Genomic DNA, 20,155 nt, shown 5'->3' with positions numbered 1-20,155 from the left:
TGTTCTCTTGTTCCCATCTCCTCTCGGCTAATTCAGAAATGAGGGATTATGGGGGATAGAGGGGGAGGAGCCTGTTTCACTTCTTAGATTATTTAAAGTGCCTGCTACCTGTAAGACACCATCATCACCCCACAGTCTTGAAGTTGTGCCACTGTCCCCTATGGCTTCCGAAAAAAGGGATTTATCGGTAAGTACCAAAATCCTCCTTTTAGAATTTGGATTGGATGCATTGCTTTTTACATTCATATCCTATTCCTGCATATTAGCCATTAACCGTACCCAGTAGACCGCATTCTACTATAGCCCTTCACTGATAGATATTTTCCTCTAAATATTTTGTTTGTTTGATAAATCTGCAATTAGATTAATCCTAGAAGTGAGCACAGCTTTAAGTCACAAATGGCTAGATGCAGTCAGTAATTCGGCATGCTTATGTTGGGGTTGGGAAACAACTGTAGCTGGACATGCTAAATTTTAGTTGTAAATTTATTATTATTTTTTTCATAGCTTGTCAGACATTAGTGTTTTGTTCTGTCCCCAGGGATAAGAAGAAAAGGAAGAGCCGCAGTCGTAGCCGAGACAGGGATCAGAAGCGCAGATACAGATCACGCTCTAGATCCAGAGACCGCAAAAAAATAAAGTCTGGTCGACACAGGTCAAGGAGTCGTAGCCCCATTAAGGATCACAGGAGTCGTAGCCCCATTAAAGATCATAGGAGTCATAGCCCCAAGAAAGAACGCCGGAGTCCCACCAAGGACCACAGGAACCGAGAGCAGCACAATGAAAACAACAATGAGCGCTGGAGAGAGAAGCATGTGGACAGGCCACCTCCTGAAGAGCCTGCTATTGGGGATATTTACAATGGCAAAGTCACCAGTATCATGCAGTTTGGTTGTTTTGTTCAGCTGGAGGGCCTAAGGTAGATATATGTATACGTTGTTTTCTATTATCCAGTTTGAATATCAAATAATTTAAACTTTTTCTGTTATTTCTTAGATAAAGCTGGGTACACACTTGTCCAATCCTCGGCAGATCAAACTCCAGATCATACAGTTTATACAATCCTACTGCAGACCTGCTCATAGAGTCTACATCCAATCCTCGCTACACACTTGTCCAATTTTTCAGCAGACCACTATTCTGTGCCTGCTGAAACAGTCTGCTGAAAAAATAATTTAACCTTGGGGGAAGGGGTATTTATTAATAATAATGTCATGGGAAAGAGAGGGATTTAATTAATAACAATGGTGAAGGGGGGAGTTTGAGAATTTTTAACATCATGTTGAATGAGGACAGGGTATTTTACTGTTTCCTTCCTCCCCACAAAAAATATGGTACATTAATATTGTTCTTTACAGGCACCAACAGGCGAGCCAGCTGGGCATGCTGGCACTTGGAGAACCACAAGTACCAGCATGCCCAGACATAAAGGGCCCGCTGGCACCTGTAGTCCGCCTATAAAGAAAATATTAAAATAAAGACAAAACACTGCATGTTCTAATAGTTATTGGCCAGCACCTTCACCTGGGGGATGACAGCCTTTAAGCTCTTTTGCATGGACACCGCATCCCCAGGACTTTTAATGGGGTGGTCTTCTGTTTGCCGGCGGTCGGGCTCCCGGCGCTCAGTATACCGGCGCCGGGAGCCCGACAGCCGGAATACCGACAATTATTTTCCCTCGTGGGGGTCCACGACCCCCATAGAGGGAGAATAAAATAGTGTGGCGCGCGTAGCGCGCCACCGTGCCCGTAGCGTGGCGAGCGCAGCGAGCCCGCAAGGGGCTCATTTGCGCTCGCCAAGCTGTCGGTAAGCCGGCGGTCGGGCTCCCGGCGCCGGGATGCTGGTCGCCGGGAGCCCGACCGCCGGCCAGCCGTAGTGAACCCCTTTTAATGTCGTCTTTGATCTTCACCTGAGGGGCAGCTGCCTAACCAGAAGTTGTGACAATGGCGGTGTCCTTTTTCCTTTATTATCACCTGGGTGTGGCAGCCTATAAGCTCTTTTGCATGGCTGCTGCCCTCCAGGACTTTCTTCCGACACTTCTCTCTTCAGGAGTTTTTTGTCTCCTTCTCCCCTGTCCGACTGACACATGCTGCCTCAGGCTGGCTAATATTTGTCGGCACAAGGGGGCAGGGGGATGACGTGGCTCGCAGCTATTGACTCACTGTGACCATCTTCAATTTTAAAAACGCCATTTTTGAAAAGGGAAATTGCCACCATTGAACACACTACCCACTGCCAAACTCTGCGAGTAAAGCCTCTGGTCCCACCACCATACCCTACGCCACCTCTATCTCAACCGTGCCTTTTGCCTCTATAAGCTACGCCGACTCATGCCACCATGCCCGCCACAGCAGTTGACAGTGCCGGGTTCCCTCCGGATACCGCACTGGTGGTGTTTTGAGCTGCCAGGACAGGAGATTGTTCACCTGCTCTGGTCTCGGCAGCCTACACACTACAGAATCGGTCGCCTGGTCAGGTCTCCAGGTTTTTAAGCATTTTTGAAAACCAGGATACCTGACAGGCTACCAGGATAGGGGAAGGGGTCGATCGGTGGAGAGTACACACTTCTCAAATGTCGCACAGACTGGTCAGTCAGGAGTCTGGTCTTGCAAGCACTGGACAAGTGTGTACCCAGCTTCAGATGTTTTTTGTTGTGCGGTAACCATTTGTTTGTGTCAACAGGAAACGCTGGGAAGGATTAGTACACATATCGGAGCTACGTAGAGAAGGGCGAGTGGCAAATGTGGCTGATGTTGTAAGCAAAGGACAAAGAGTAAAGATCAAGGTCCTTTCCTTCACTGGATGCAAAACCAGTCTAAGTATGAAGTTAAGTATATAATCGTATGCGCTGTAAGCAAATACTTACGTTTGACACAGTAGTTGGGACAGAGCCCGGTAATAAACGTTCTGCTTTGTGCTTGATTGCACTAATAGACCTAACAGTAAAAATTAAGTATGGGTTGAACCAGAGGAAATTAACTCGGGGTTACTCGGGTTTGTTAGCAAACCAAAAAATAACACTAATGGGGAAAACCATGTTGCACTCCAGGTGGGAAGATGTAACGTGCAGAGAGCGTTAGATTTGGGTGGGTTACATTGTTTCTCTTATGTCCTAGAGGATGCTGGGGACTCCAAAAGGACCATGGGGTATAGACGGGATCCGCAGGAGCTTGGGCACACTAAAAAGACTTTGACTGGGTGTGAACTGGCTCCTCCCTCTATGCCCCTCCCCCAGACCTCAGTTAGACTTTGTGTCCAGGAGAGACTGGTCACACACTAGGGGAGCTCTATTGAGTTTCTCTTGAAAGACTTTTTGTTAGGTTTTTTATTTTCAGGGAGACCTGCTGGCTACAGGCTCCCTGCATCGAGGGACTGATGGGAGAGAAGTCAGACCTACTTCTTCTTAGTTAAGGTCTCTGCTTCTTAGGCTACTGGACACCATTAGCTCCAGAGGGTTCGATCACTTGATTCGCCTAGCTGCTTGTTCCCGGAGACGCGCCATCACCCCCTCACAGAAGACAGAAGCCGGGCGAGTATTAGAATAACCGAAGACTTCAGACGGCAGAAGACTTCAGCAACGGAGGTACAGCGCAGCGGTAGCGCTGCGCTCTATGCTTCCACACATATCACCAACAGCACTCACAGGGTGCAGGGCGCTGGGGGGGCGCCCTGGGCAGCAGTTACTGCGGTTTTTTGGTACTGGTAGAAGCCATATTCGGTGCCCGGGCACCGTATATAAGACCCCCGCCAGTATAAATAATTCAAATTTAAGCGGGACTGAAGCGCGCCGGGAAGGGGCGGGGCTTAGCCGCACAGCTCACCAGCGCCATTTTCTTCTCTTCACAGCCGCTGTAGAGAACGCTGGCCCTGTCCTCGAAATTCCTCACAAGTAAAGGGGAGCAAAACGGGGGGGGGGCACAAATCATTTGGTGCTTTTATGGTTATTATTATAGCGCTGCTTACATATATTATTCTTGTGTAGTATATGGGTGCTGGGGTGTGAGCTGGCATACTCCCTCTGTGTTTCTCTCTCCAGGCTTCCCTGTAGGCTGTCCCCTTTATTTGGCCAGTGTGTGTGTTGGGTGTCGGTACTTTGTGTCGGCATGTCTGAGGCTGAGTGTTCCTCCCCGGAGGAAGTTACTGGGGGCGCAGAAAAGAAGCTGGAAATGGCTCTGTCAGCACAGCCGACTGCTGATTGGGTTACTATGTTGAGTACACTTAATGCTAATGTGGCTTTGTTGTCTAAGAGGCTTGAAAAATCTGATTCTCAGACACAAACATGGAGATAATCCATGGAGAATGCTTTGGCTCAGGTGCAGACCCCCTCAGGGTCATAAAAACGTTAATTTACCCAGATGGTAGATACAGATGCCGACACGGACTCTGATTCCGATGTCGACTTTAATGAGGCTACTTTAAACCCAAGGGTAGTTAAGAGTATTCAGTACATGATTGTGGCTATTAAAGATGTTTTACGTATCTGACGAACCTGCGGTTCAGGAAACAAGGATTTGCCTATTTAAAGGGAAAAAACCTGAGGTGAAGTTTCCCTCCTCTCATGAAATGAATGCTCTTTGTGAAAAAGCTTGGGAGTCGCCGGACAAGAGGTGGCAGATTCCCAAGAGAATTTTTATGGCGTATCCGTTCCCCTCTGATGACAGGGAAAAATGGGAGTCTGCTCCGAATGTCGACAAGGCTCTATCCCGTTTGTCCAAGAAGGTGGCGCTTCCGTCCCCTGACACGGCTGCTCTCAAGGATCCGGCGGATCGCAAGCTGGAGATCTCTTTTGAAGGCCATTTTCGCCAATACTGGTGCATTGCTCAGACCTGCTGTGGCATCGGTATGGGTGAGTAGTGCTATTGCTAAATGGGCTGATAATTTAGCTTCTGATATGGATACCCTTGATAAAGATAATATTCTTTTGACTCTTGGTTATATCAAGGACGCTGCAGATTACCTAAAGGATGCGGCGAGGGATGTTGGCCTCTTGGGATCAAGAGCCAATGCAATGGCGGTCTCGGCCAGGAGGGCGCTGTGGATCCATCAATGGACTCCCAAGAAAAATATGGAAGCTCTCCCCTTCAAAGGTAGTGTCTTGTTTGGTGACGGCCTGGCTGTCCTGGTGTCTACCGCTACTGCGGGTAAGTCATCTTTTCTTCCTTATGTTCCCACACAACAGAAAAAGGCACCCCATCAACAGATGCAGTCCTTTCGACCTAATAAATACAAACAAGGTAAAGGCTCGTCCTTCCTCGCTTCAAAGGGTAGAGGAAGGGGAAAGAAGTCGCCTGCAGGATCAGGCACCCAGGACCAAAAGTCCTCCCCCGCCTCTACCAAGTCCACCGCATGACGCTGGGGCTCCCCTGCAGGAGTCCGGGCCGGTCTCCAGATCTTCAGTCAGGTCTGGGTTCAATCAGCCCTGGATCCTTGGGTCTTAGACATAGTGTCTCAGGGGTACAAGCTGGAGTTTCAGGAGATGCCCCCTCACCACTTTTTCATTTCGGCCTTGCCAGTGTCTCTTCCGGAAAGAGAAGTGGTAAATGCTGCGATACAAAAGTTGTGTCAACAGAGGGTCATTGTTCCCGTTCTCCCGTCCCAACGGGGGAAAGGGTTCTATTCGAGCCTCTTTGTCGTACCGAAGCCGGACGGTTCGGTCCGACCGATTATGAACCTAAAATCCCTCAATCCATACTTGAAAACTTTCAAGTTCAAGATGGAGTCTCTTCGAGCTGGGATTTTATGGCGTCAGTCGACATAAAGGATGCCTACTTGCACGTCCCGATTTATCCTCCGCATCAGGCCTTCCTAAGATTTGCGGTGCAGGATTGTCATTACCAATTTCAGATGTTGCCGTTTGGGCTTTCCACGGCCCCAAGGGTTTTCACCAAGGTTATGGCAGAAATTATGGTACTCCTTCGCAAGCGAGGGGTCACAATTATCCCGTACTTGGACGATCTCCTGATAAAGGCGAGGTCAAAGGAACTATTGTTAAAGAATGTGTAACTATCCCTGACTGTTCTGCAACATCACGGTTGGATTTTAAATTTGCCAAAGTCTCCGTTAATTACGACGACTCGGCTGCCCTTCCTGGGCATAATCCTAGACACGAGCTTCAGAGAGTGTTTCTTCCGGAGGACAAAGCTCTAGAAATACAGACCATGGTCAAGGAGCTTTTGAAACCAACAAGAGTGTCGATTCATCAATGCACTCGAGTGCTAGGGAAGATGGTGGCGGCTTACGAGGCTATTCCGTTTGGAAGGTTTCATGCCAGGGTGTTTCAGTGGGACCTGCAGGACAAATGGTCCGGGTCTCACCTACACATGCACCGGAAAATAAGTCTGTCTTCCAGGGCCAGGATCTCTCTCCTGTGGTGGCTGCAAGGCTCTCACCTCCTAGGACGCCGTTTCGGAATCCAGGACTGGGTCTTGCTGACCACAGATGCAAGTCTCAGAGGCTGGGGCGCAGTAGCGCAGGGAAGAAATTTCCAGGGAAAATGGTCAAGCCAGGAATCTTCTCTCCACATACATGTTCTCGAGTTAAGAGCCATTTACAACGGCCTCCTACAAGTAAAGAGTTTTCTTCAGGGTCTTCCTGTCCTGATCCAGTCGGACAACATCACAGTGGTGGCGTACGTAAACCGCCAAGGCGGAACAAGGAGCAGGGCGGCAATGGCGGAAGCCACAAGGATTCTCCGCTGGGCGGAACAGCACGTGAGCGCTCTGTCAGCAGTCTTCCTCCCGGGCGTGGACAACTGGGAAGCAGACTTTCTCAGCAGACACGATCTCCATCCAGGAGAGTGGGCTCTTCATCAAGAAGTATTTGTAGAAGTGACAAGGCGTTGGGGAACTCCTCTGATAGACATGATGGCGTCTCGCCTCAACAAGATACTTCCGAAGTATTGTTTCAGGTCAAGGGACCCCCATGCCTGTGCGGTGGACGCCCTGGTAACTCCGTGGGTGTTTCAGTCAGTGTATGTTTTCCCTCCGCTTCCTCTCATTCCGAAGGTGCTGAGGATCGTAAGACGAACAAGGGTTCAGGCAATACTAGTTGCTCCAGATTGGCCACGAAGGGCCTGGTATCCGGATCTTCAGGAATTACTTGTGGAAGATCCCTGGCCGCTTCCTCTAAGATAGGACCTGTTACTGCAGGGGCCCTGCCTGTTTCCGGACTTACCGCGGCTGCGTTTGACGGCGTGGAAGTTGAGCGCCAAATCCTAGTTCGGAAAGGTATTCCCGGGGAAGTCATCCCCACTCTCCTTAAGGCTAGGAAGGAGGTCACGGCGAAACATTATCACCGTATTTGGAGAAAATATGTGTCGTGGTGTCAATCCAAAGCAGCTCCTCCTCCGGAGTTTCACTTGGGTCGTTTCCTCCATTTTTTGCAGGCGGACGTGGATGCAGGCCTGAAATTGGGTTCCATCAAAGTGCAGATTTCGGCCTTATCTATTTTCTTTCAAAAGGAATTGGCCATCCTTCCTGAGGTTCAGACTTTCGTGAAGGGAGTGCTGCATATTCATCCTCCATTTGTGCCACCCGTGGCACCGTGGGATCTGGAAGTGGTGTTGCAGTTTCTTATGTCTCCCTGGTTTGAGCCTTTGCGTTAGGTTGAGTTAAAGTTTCTCACTTGGAAAGTGGTCATGCTTTTGGCTCTGGCGTCTGCCAGGCGAGTGTCCGAGTTGGCGGCCTTGTCTCACAAGAGCCCATATTTGATTTTCCATTCGGATAGAGCGGAATTGAGGATTCGTCAACAATTTCTGCAGAAGGTGGTTTCTTCGTTTCACATTAACCAACCTATTGTTGTGCCTGTGGCTACGGATGCTGTGGCGGTCCCAAAATCTCTTGATGTTGTAAGACCTTTGAAAATTTACGTCGCCAGGACGGCTCTTACTAGATAGACAGAGGCTCTGTTTGTCCTGTATGCTTCCAACAAGATTGGAAATCCTGCTTCTAAGCAAACTATTGCTCGCTGGATTTGTACTACGATTCAGCAAGCTCATTCTTCGGCTGGGCTACCGTTGCCAAAGTAAGTAAAGGCCCATTCTACCAGGAAAGTGGGCACATCTTGGGCGGCTGCCCGGGGATTCTCGGCACTTCAACTTTGCCGAGCAGCTACGTGGTCGGGTTCAAACACTTTTGCTAAGTTCTACAAGTTTGATACCCTGGCTGATGAGGACCTCATGTTTGCTCAATCGGTGCTGCAGAGTGGTCCGCACTCTCCTGCCCGGTCTGGAGCTTTGGTATAGACCCCATGGTCCTTTTGGAGTCTCCAGCATCCTCTAGGACGTAAGATAAAATAGGATTTTAATACCTACCGGTAAATCCTTTTCTCCTAGTCCGTAGAGGATGCTGGGCGACTGTTACTTGCAGTTGTGTTGATACTGGTTATTTTCGGTTACACGTGGTTTGTGTATCAGTTATGTTCAGCTCGTTGCTGTTGTTAGTTCATACTGTTATCTGGTTTCATGCTACTCCCGTTGTACGGTATGTTTGTGGTGTGGGCTGGTATGTTTCTCGCCCTTAGTTTAACAAAAATCCTTTCCTCGAAATGTCCGTCTCTCCTGGGCACAGTCCCTATAACTGAGATCTGGGGGCGGGGCATAGAGGGAGGAGCCAGTTCACACCCACTCAAAGCCTTTTTAGTGTGCCCAAGCTCCTGCGGATGCCGTCTATACCCCATGGTCTTTTTGGAGTCCCCAGCATCCTCTACGGACTAGGAGAAAAGGATTTACCGGTAGGTATTAAAATCCTATTTTCTGTGCAGGTTAAATACTGGTTGCTTTATTTTTACATTGCCATTTAGATTCCAGTTTGAACACCCCCCACCCAGTGCAGCATGGTTTTGCCCATTATTGTGCCCTTTTTGGTTTGTTAACAAACCTGAATAAGTCCCACAGTCTGCACTTCTTCAGGTTTTATATATTTGACTTGCTTGTTTATTTGTCATTTATTGTTCAACCATCTGACTACAGGACGTGGATCAAGATACCGGGGAAGATCTAAATCCTAACAGACGGAGGAACCTGGTTGGTGAAAACAATGAAGAGGCCTCAATGCGGAACCCAGATAGGCCTAGCCACCTCTCTTTGGTAAATGCCCCTGAGGTCGAAGATGACACGTTGGAAAGAAAACGTCTCACCAAGATCTCTGACCCAGAAAAGTGGGAAATTAAGCAGGTATGGTATTTTAAGTGCACGTATACAGATAGAGATTTAGCTGTTCCGATATAGCGTGTTTTAGGAGCTCTACAGTGCTGGCATGCACATGTAGCAAAGTTTTTGGCCTGCAGGATTTCAGCATGCACAGAACACGTGTACCTTTGGTAAATCTAATCTTGCACATGCATATATGGTAATATTAATTATTTTAACATCAAATTTTGTATCTGTAGTTTTCTTTACTGTGCATGCACCAGTAAGTGACCACTTAGAATGGAAAACTATCAGCTTTAGTTTTTCGTAGCAAACGGTTTTTAAAAATATATTTAGATAATTTTGTGGTATGTGGATCTGAAATCAGACCAACCTTGCAGATTGTGGTTGGCAGGTGTTTCTAAAGTACGAGTTGTTGTAAATAGACACTAAAATTAAGGGGAATTTCTCTATCGTCCTAGTGGATGCTGGGGTTCCTGAAAGGACCATGGGGAATAGCGGCTCCGCAGGAGACAGGGCACAAAAAGTAAAGCTTTAGGATCAGGTGGTGTGCACTGGCTCCTCCCCCTATGACCCTCCTCCAAGCCTCAGTTAGATTTTTGTGCCCGGCCGAGAAGGGTGCAATCTAGGTGGCTCTCCTAAAGAGCTGCTTAGAAAAGTTTAGCTTAGGTTTTTTTATTTTACAGTGAGTCCTGCTGGCAACAGGATCACTGCAACGAGGGACTTAGGGGAGAAGAAGTGAACTCACCTGCGTGCAGGATGGATTGGCTTCTTGGCTACTGGACATTAGCTCCAGAGGGACGATCACAGGTACAGCCTGGATGGTCACCGGAGCCTCGCCGCCGGCCCCCTTGCAGATGCTGAAACGAGAAGAGGTCCAGAATCGGCGGCAGAAGACTCCTCAGTCTTCTTAAGGTAGCGCACAGCACTGCAGCTGTGCGCCATTTTCCTCTCAGCACACTTCACACGGCAGTCACTGAGGGTGCAGGGCGCTGGGAGGGGGGCGCCCTGGGAGGCAAATGAAAACCTTTTTTGGCTAAAAATACCTCACATATAGCCTCCGGGGGCTATATGGAGATATTTAACCCCTGCCAGAATCCGTTAAGAGCGGGAGACGAGGCCGCCGAAAAAGGGGCGGGGCCTATCTCCTCAGCACACAGCGCCATTTTCCCTCACAGAAAGGCTGGAGGGAAGGCTCCCAGGCTCTCCCCTGCACTGCAATACAGAAACAGGGTTAAAACAGAGAGGGGGGGCACTAATTTGGCGTTAGAAATATATAAAAAAGATGCTATAAGGGAAAACACTTATATAAGGTTGTCCCTATATAATTATAGCGTTTTTGGTGTGTGCTGGCAAACTCTCCCTCTGTCTCTCCAAAGGGCTAGTAGGTCCTGTCCTCTATCAGAGCATTCCCTGTGTGTGTGCTGTGTGTCGGTACGTGTGTGTCGACATGTATGAGGACGATGTTGGTGAGGAGGCGGAGCAATTGCCTGTAATGGTGATGTCACTCTCTAGGGAGTCGACACCGGAATGGATGGCTTATTTAGGGAATTACGTGATAATGTCAACACGCGCCAAGGTCGGTTGACGACATGAGACGGCCGACAAACAATTAGTACCGGTCCAGACGTCTCAAAAACACCGTCAGGGGTTTTAAAACGCCCGTTTACTTTAGTCGGTCGACACAGACACAGACAGGGACACTGAATCCAGTGTCGACGGTGAATAAACAAACGTATTCCTTATTAGGGCCACACGTTAAGGGCAATGAAGGAGGTGTTACATATTTCTGATACTACAAGTACCACAAAAGAGGGTATTATGTGGGATGTGAAAAAACTACCGTAGTTTTTCCTGAATCAGATAAATTAAATGAAGTGTGTGATGATGCGTGGGTTCCCCCCGATAGAAAATATGGGCGGTATACCCTTTCCCGCCAGAAGTTAGGGCGCGTTGGGAAACACCCCTTAGGGTGGATAAGGCGCTCACACGCTTATCAGAACAAGTGGCGGTACCGTCTATAGATAGGGCCGTCCTCAAGGAGCCAGCTGACAGGAGGCTGGAAAAATATCATAAAAAGTATATACACACATACTGGTGTTATACTGCGACCAGCGATCGCCTCAGCCTGGATGTGCAGAGCTGGGGTGGCTTGGTCGGATTCCCTGACTAAAAATATTGATACCCTTGACAGGGACAGTATTTTATTGACTATAGAGCATTTAAAGGATGTATTTCTATATATGCGAGATGCACAGAGGGATATTTGCACTCTGGCATCAAGAGTAAGTGCGATGTCCATATCTGCCAGAAGATGTTTATGGACACGACAGTGGTCAGGTGATGCAGATTCCAAACGGCACAAAGGTGTATTGCCGTATAAAGGAAGAGGAGTTATTTGGGGTCGGTCCATCGGACCTGGTGGCCACGGCAACTGCTGGAAAATCCACAGTTTTTACCCTAAGTCACATCTCAGCAGAAAAAGACACCGTCTTTTCAGCTTCAGTCCTTTCGTCCCTATAAGAGTCATATCTGCCCAGGGATAGAGGAAAGGGAAGAAGACTGCAGCAGGCAGCCCATTCCCAGGAACAGAAGCGTTCCACCGCTTCTGACAAGCTCTCAGCATGACGCTGAGACCGTACAGGACCCCTGGATCCTACAAGTAGTATCCCAGGGGTACAGTTTGGAATGTCGAGACGTTTCCCCTGCGCAGGCTCCTGAAGTCTGCTTTACCAAGGTCTCCCTCCGACAAGGAGGCAGTATGGGAAAAAATTCACGAGCTGTATTCCCAGCAGGTGATAATTAAATTACCCCTCCTACAACAAGAAAAGGGGGTATTATTCCACACTATATTGTGGTACTGAAGCCAGAAGGCTAGGTGAGACCTATTCTAAATCTAAAAAAATTTGAACACTTACAAAGGTTCAAATCAAGATGGAGTCACTCAGAGCAGTGATAACGAACCGGGAAGAAGGGGACTATCTGGTGTCCCGAGACATCAGGGATGCTTACCTCCATGTCCCAAATTTGCCCTTATCACTAAGGGTACCTCAGGTTCGTGGTACAGAACTGTCACTATCAGTTTCAGACGCTGCCGTTTGGATTGTCTACGGCACCCCGGGTCTTTACCAAGGTAATGGCCGAAATGATGGTTCTTCTTCGAAGAAAAGGCGTCTTAATTATCCCTTACTTGGACGATCTCCTGATAAGGGCAAAGTCCAGGGAACAGTTGGAGGTCGGAGTAGCACTATCTCGGATACTGTTACAACAGCAGGGGTGGATTCTAAATATTCCAAAATCGCAGCTGATCCCGACAACAAGTCTCCTGTGCTTAGGGATGATTCTGGACACAGTCCAGAAAAAGGTGTTTCTCCCGGAAGAGAAAGCCAGGGAGTTATCCGAGCTAGTCAGGAACCTCCTAAAATCAGTGCATCATTGCACAAGGGCCATGGTAAAAAAATGGTGACTTCCTTCGAAGCAATTCCAGTCGGCAGATTTCATGCAAGAACTTTTCAGTGGGATCTGCTGGACAAATGGTCCGGATCGCATCTTCAGATGCATCAGCGGATAACCCTATATCCAAGGACAAGGGTGTCTCTCCTGTGGTGGTTACAGAGTGCTCATCTTCTAGAGGGCCGCAGATTCGGATGTTGGTGACCACGGAGGCCAGCCCGAGAGGCTGGGGAGCAGTCACACAAGGAAAAAATTTCCAGGGAGTGTGATCAAGTCTGGAGATTTTTCTCCACATAAATATAGCTAAGGGTAAATTTATAATGCTCTAAGCTTAGCAAGACCTCTGCTTCAAGGTCAGCCGGTATTGATCCAGTGGGATAAAACATCACGGCAGTCGCCCACGTAAATAGACAGGGCGGCACAAGAAGCAGGAGGGCAGTGGCAAAAACTGCAAGGACTTTTCGCTGGGCGGAAAATCATGTGATAGCACTGTCAGCAGTGTTTCATTCCGGGAATGGAAACTGGGAAGCAGACTTCCTCAGTAGGCACGACCTCCACCCGGCAGAGTGGGAACTTCATGGGGAAGTTTTCCACATAATTGTAAACCGTTGGGAATTACCAAAGGTGGACATGATGGCGTCCCGTCTGAACAAAAAACGGGACAGGTATTGCGCCAGGTTAAGAGACCCTCAGGCAATAGCTGTGGACGTTCTGGTAACACCGTGGGTGTACCAGTCGGTGTATGTGTTCCATCCTCTGCTTTTCATACCTAAGGTACTGAGAATTATAAGACGTAGAGGAGTAAGAACTATACTCATGGCTCCGGATTGGCCAAGAAGGACTTGGTACCCGGAACTTCAAGAGATGCTCACAGAGGACTTATGGCCTCTGCCGCTAAGAAGGGACTTGTTTCAGCAAGTACCATGTCTGTTCCAAGACTTACCGCAGCTGCGTTTGACGGCATGGCGGTGGAACGCCGGATCCTAAGGGAAAAGGCATTCAGGAAGAGGTCATTCCTACCCTGGTCAAAGCCAGAAAGGAGGTGACCGCACAACATTATCACCACATGTGGCGAAAATATGTTGCGTGGTGTGAGGCCAGGAAGGCCCCACGAAGAAATTTCAACTCGGTCGATTCCTGCATTTCTTGCAAACAGGAGTGTCTATGGGCCTCAAATTGGGGTCCATTAAGGTTCAAATTTCGGCCCTGTCGATTTTTCTTCCAGAAAGAATTGGCTTCAGTTCCTGAAGTCCAGAAGTTTGTCAAGGGAGTATTGCATATACAACCCCCTTTTGTGCCTCCAGTGGCACTGTGGGATCTCAACGTAGTTCTGGGATTCCTCAAAACACATTGGTTTAAAACCAGTCAAATCTGTGGATTTGAAGCATCTCACATGAAAAGTGAACATGCTCTTGGACCTGGCCTGGACCAGGCGAGTGTCAAATTGGTGGTTTTTTTTTTTTTCTCAAAAAAGCCCATATCTGTTTGTCCATTCGGACAGGGCAGAGCTGCGGACTCGTCCCCAGTTCTCTCCCTAAGGTGGTGTCAGTGTTTCACCTGAACCAGCTTATTGTGGTGTCTTGCGCCTACTAGGGACTTGGAGGACTCCAAGTTGCTAGATGTGGTCAGGGCCCTGAAAATATAGGTTCCAGGACGGCTGGAGTCAGGAAAACTGACTTGCTGTTATCCTGTATGCACCCAACAAACTGGGTGCTCTTGCTTTTAAGCAGACTTTTGCTAGTTGGATGTGTAATACAATTCAGCTTGCACATTCTGTGGCAGGCCTGCCACAGCCAAAATATGTAAATGCCCATTCCACAAGGAAGGTGGGCTCATCTTGGGCGGCTGCCCGAGGGGTCTCGGCTTTACAACTTTGCCGAGCGGCTATTTAGTCAGGGGCAAACACGTTTGTAAAATCCTACAAATTTGATACCCTGGCTAAGGAGGACCTGGAGTTCTCTCATTCGGTGCTGCAGAGTCATCCGCACTCTCCCGCCCGTTTGGGAGCTTTGGTATAATCCCCATGGTCCTTTCAGGAACCCCAGCATCCACTAGGACGATAGAGAAAATAAGAATTTACTTACCGATAATTCTATTTCTCGGAGTCCGTAGTGGATGCTGGGCGCCCATCCCAAGTGCGGATTATCTGCATTACTTGTACATAGTTACAAAAATCGGGTTATTATTGTTGTGAGCCATCTTTTCAGAGGCTCCGCTGTTATCATACTGTTAACTGGGTTCAGATCACAGGTTGTACAGTGTGATTGGTGTGGCTGGTATGAGTCTTACCCGGGATTCATAAATCCTTCCTTATTGTGTACGCTCGTCCGGGCACAGTACCTAACTGAGGCTTGGAGGAGGGTCATAGGGGGAGGAGCCAGTGCACACCACCTGATCCTAAAGCTTTACTTTTTGTGCCCTGTCTCCTGCGGAGCCGCTATTCCCCATGGTCCTTTCAGGAACCCCAGCATCCACTACGGACTCCGAGAAATAGAATTATCGGTAAGTAAATTCTTATTATTTCTAAAAATTGTACAAAAAAAGTGTTGCAACTCAAAGGAGTCAAACATTTTGTTTTGTCAAGTATACACAAATAGCCAGTTACTTATTGTCTTGCTGTAGAATATTTCTCTCCTATCCATTGGTGGCATTGGAATAATGAGATATTGAGGTGCTAGTTGAAGCTTAGGCACTTTAATGAAAAAAAGTAATTGAAGTCTGAGTTTCACCTCCACTATGGGCCATATTCATTTAGAGTCGGAAACTGCCGTCTTGTCGGAAAAAGACGTCAGTTTCCGACTGGAATAGGTCGGAAGGTGTTCCGGCCTATTCAATCCGGCCTAAGTTTTTCCGACAAGTTGGGAAATCCGATTTGTTGGAAAGCACGTGGATCAGTGGAATAGCTGCCGATCCGCGTGCTTCTGTTGGAAACGGGGCCAAATCTGCCCCGTTTCCGACCATCTCAATCCGACTTTAAAAAAAGTCAGATTGAGATGAGGGAGCTGAGAGGAGGAGACGGGGGAGAGCAGGAACCAAGTGGCTACAGCACAGAGTAGCAGGAGGATGGGGCACCACTCACAGCACTGTCCTGGGGCACCACTCACAGCACTGTCCTGGGGCACCACTCACAGCACTGTCCTGGGGCACCACTCACAGCACTGTCCTGGGGCACCACTCACAGCACTGTCCTGGGGCACCACTCACAGCACTGTCCTGGGGCACCACTCACAGCAGTGTCCTGCTTGCTGGAGTCCGGTGGACGCTGCCGTGAGGTATAGCCTACGGTGCCCCATCCTCCTGCTACTGCTGTGCTATAGCTGCTTGGTTCCTACTCCCCGCTGCTCTCCCCTGTCTTTTCCTCTCAGCGTCCTCATCTCAATCTGACTTTTTTTAAAGTCAGATTGAGATGGTCGGGAACTGCCAAATCAGATTTAGCCGTTCATTGAATAGTCGGAATGGATTCATGTCGGAATGGATCCGACTTTAATTAAGTATACCCCTATATCCCCACAGACAGAATTTCTACATTTTTCTAAGTGCCTGAGCAGAGCTTGTTTTGGTATTGCTGCCTGAGTTAAGTGTTTCATTGTGTATATATCTGTGTGTACTTATCTTATGCTTATTAGTATTAGCATTGCTGCTAGGTAGTGATGGCTCATTAAAGACTGTTGCCATTGATAACTACTCGTGTGGCTGGTGCTAGTCAGTAGCAGTCTTACACCACATCTTGTGGTGTGACATAGAAGGGTTCATAGCTCCCCAAGTTTTGACTCTCGTTTCTTTGCCTTCCTTCAGAGGGGTTTGGAAGCTGATTGAAAGCTCTGTTCTTTGAAAGTACAGATTTTGATTTTGTCCATTTATTTCCAGAGGTTCAAACCTTTTTACAGGGTGTGTTACATGTTCTACCGCCATTTTGTCCACCGGTAGTACTGTGGAATCTTAATCTTGTAATGGGAAATGCAGTGTGCCCGAGTTTACTAAAAGTAAATTGTGATAAAATACCAGAGGTAGCCCTGTGATAATAATGCTATCTTAAGATAGCGTTAATATGACTTCCCTCCTATAGTTAAGGTTGAGCTCGGAGACAGCACATTTGATAAGCCATGTGTGTCTGATCACAGGCTGACCACTGTGTAAAAAAAAAAATAAACAAAAAAATAAAAACACTTACCTGCACCCAGGTACCAGTGATCGGTGTGCTCTTGCTGTGACCCTGGTCATCTGATCTCTGAAGTGAGCTGAGATACTACAAAGTGCTGGCATCTCTGCTAACTTTACTTATTCACAGGAATCGCAGCCGCAGCTCATGAGAACAGGTTACCAGAGCTCGCCGATCACAGTTTCTGGATGCAGGTAAATGTTGTTTAAGAGCAGCATCGTGAGGGGGGTGGGGGGGTTGCCGGTGACGCAATATCTCTTTGAGAGGATTAGCAAGGTCAGAGCTTCTTGCAAGCACTGTACCTGCATGAGATGATTGATGCATCCTTGCAGATTTGGGTGAAATTATCACATCCCATCTGCATCCGAGATGCGTATTGTGATAAATATGTCCATTAATACTGATATGTTTAAAAACAGTGCTGTATCTCCTATCAAGCAATGATACATTTGCTGTCTATCTGTACGGTTACTGCCTGATTATCTGTGATAAGCCTTTTATTAGGGTCATTGAATGAATCTCGTAGTAATTTTAGTGCAGGAACAGTTTTGCACAATGTAGCAGCCACATCTGCAATCCCAGTTCTTATATTGGATTATGAGACATTATTTACATGTCTATATTTTCAGATGATTGCTGCCAATGTCCTCTCCAAAGAAGAATTTCCAGATTTCGATGAAGAAACTGGTATCCTGCCTAAGGTGGATGATGAAGAAGGTTTGTACTACCTGATACTTGCCAAAGTTAAACATTCTGTGATGGTCAGGTGTAAATGCCTGTTATTGTACATACTCCTATGTTCTAACTATTAAGAACTTTCTTACCCGTGAATGGATTAGAGTTGTAAAACAGGCCACAAGCTTTACAACCGTTCTGTGACCCTGAGTCTTTATGATATACTTATTTAAATATATTGTCAATAATCTGGTATTTCCAAGCATTCCCTCATGATTTGTTATATCCCTCACATACTGGAAGACCTTGAATACAGTATATTGAATAACAGTATATTTTCAATACCTGTTAATGCAGCATGTTTAAAGTTATACCGTAGGTACTACTAAAATGCTTTAAGTAGTGTTTTTAGCTATGTCGGCCCCTTGGTGTCGACATAGTGCTGCCAACAGTAACATTTTAAGAATGTAACTCGACCTATTGACTGCATACCCTCGCATATATTCTCCCTCTCTGGCTGTTTTTCATGACTCCTTTTCCGTTACCACTCAGATGAGGACCTGGAGATTGAGCTGGTGGAAGAGGAGCCTCCATTCCTCAGAGGACACACAAAACAGAGTATGGACATGAGCCCCATTAAAATAGTAAAGGTAATGATATCTCTAATGTTGCATTAATACAGAAATATTGAAGCAATAAAGATTTCCTCTATTGTACTTTTGCTTTTCATCTGTATTCCCAACCATCATTTTCAAATATTTGTTACAGAATCCTGATGGTTCTCTTTCTCAAGCCGCCATGATGCAGAGTGCTCTAGCTAAGGAGAGACGAGAACTGAAACAAGCACAGCGGGAGGCTGAGATGGATTCTATTCCTATGGGCCTGAACAAGCACTGGGTGGATCCCTTGCCTGATGGTTTGTCTTCTTACTGTACATTTTGTATTGAAATTCATTGATACACAGTTGTCTTCATACATACTGCCTCAATACGCCATGCACCGCATGATGCCTGGCGTGATTGAAGTCGGTAGTTCCCAGACAGCTCTGCTAACGTCAGGTGTCTTTTTTTGCAGAAAATGCGTCTTATTCGGATCACTATGTGAATAGGATGCACAGTTCGCTTATGCTGGTTAAAATTATATGCAGCATGCCTATATTCTCTGTGTAAAAATGGGAAAAACAATCCCAATGCGCTACCAATGGTGTAGGAGCAGCCTACCACTGACACAGGAACCTTCACCAAAATTCCAAGATATACATATACAAAGAAAAATGGAAAGTGGTGGGCGCAACACCATATAATCTTACATATAAGAAAACGATGGACTGAAGGATTCTCTCTTAGTCCGACAGCAAGGGCTGTAAGCTGCATTCTGACATGTATAAAAAAAACACCCCAGAATAATACACCACTTATTTGTATATCAAGTTTCTGTGTGTATATACCTCAAGGGATTGTACTCCTAGCCTGTTTTGTTATCTGTAGTACATTGCTGTATGCCTCATTCACTGGCAGGTGAATACATAAATAGCTACCAGGCCTTCACTATCACTACTTGGACTTAGTGCTTTTAAACACAAAATGCTCCCAAAATATAGCCCGCTGCATCTGTCCAGCATTTTAAGTCATTACTATGATTACTAATAGTGCACCTCATTGTGATGTTTGAACAGTGTGAATACAGCACAGGGCAATATACTATGATTGTCTGTATAATCACTTTTGAGTACATCCAGTATTTAGTGTTCCCTCTAGAATCCGGGCAGGGCGCCGGATCTAGAGGAGCACCAGCGTGCGCACCAAAAAGGGGGCGCGGTCATCGTGGCTAATAAAAGGGGACGTGGGCGGCCAGCGGCGTCACTGTTGGGGGCGTGCATGCTGGGCTTTCCCCAAGCGTGCTCTCAGCGTGAATGGATGCCGCGCGCATGCGCACGGCATCTTTAAATGCTTTGAGGGCAGGAAGCGGGCGCCAGTTTTAGCAGGGCGCCGCAGAAAGGGCAGGGCGGGTTTTTGCCCTTAAAAGATCGGGCAGGGCGCAGCGCCCTGCTAAAACTGCCTAGCGTGAACACTACGTATTGTTCATCTGCCAGTGTACCTCCTTCAATGCCTATCTGTGGTCTCACTCCCACTCACTTTCCCCTGTGCAAAATTTTCTCTGTCATCAAAGCTGGGGGGCACAGGGTCATGGGGTTATAGGTTGGGACTGCTGGAGCTGGCACTTAAACATTAAGCTTTATCTTTTAATCCTAACCCCCCCCCCCCCCCCCCCCCCCCTGCAACCCTAGCATGTCCGTGGGGGAGATGTATAGTTCTTCCTGCTTTACATCGTTACAGAATTTAAGCAGGAAGAAATATCAACAAGATGTATTAACAACTTGGCTGACGAAGTGGGGGAGTGAAAAATCTCCTCTCTGGCGATCCCCATCTGAGCACACAGGACATCAGCTTAGTACTCATGTGCTGTGTCTCCCTGCCCGCCCCAGCTCCAGTGCGCATGTGCAAGATCTCGCTATTCACGCAAGATATCACATGTAGCCCGGGGTTTACGGTCGTTAGGTCGACACAACTTAGGTTTGACACTCATTAGGTCGACCACTGAATGTCCAGAATGCCATTGTGTCGACATGGCCATTAGGTCGACATGCATTGGGCCATCCACGTGGACTACGATTAGAACGGTAATCTGTGCCGAGCGAAGCGGTAGCGGAGCATATAAAA

At 47.5% G+C, this 20,155-nt stretch overlaps 1 protein-coding gene across 2 annotated transcripts in view; it reads left to right on the top strand.

The window, feature by feature from the left end:
• Positions 1-20,155, top strand: part of DHX8 (DEAH-box helicase 8) — a 121,947-nt gene that overhangs the window by 40,753 nt on the left and 61,039 nt on the right. For both annotated transcript variants that reach the window (XM_063960103.1, XM_063960102.1), the window contains exons 7-12: positions 542-919; positions 2,683-2,827; positions 8,969-9,172; positions 17,390-17,477; positions 17,988-18,085; positions 18,204-18,351. In XM_063960103.1, coding sequence (XP_063816173.1) covers positions 542-919; positions 2,683-2,827; positions 8,969-9,172; positions 17,390-17,477; positions 17,988-18,085; positions 18,204-18,351 — 1,061 coding nt within the window. The remainder of the gene's footprint in view (positions 1-541; positions 920-2,682; positions 2,828-8,968; positions 9,173-17,389; positions 17,478-17,987; positions 18,086-18,203; positions 18,352-20,155) is intronic.

This window comes from Pseudophryne corroboree, chromosome 3 (genome assembly GCF_028390025.1).
Source record: "Pseudophryne corroboree isolate aPseCor3 chromosome 3, aPseCor3.hap2, whole genome shotgun sequence".
NCBI lineage: Eukaryota > Metazoa > Chordata > Amphibia > Anura > Myobatrachidae > Pseudophryne > Pseudophryne corroboree.
This window is presented reverse-complemented; position numbering and strand designations above follow the sequence as displayed.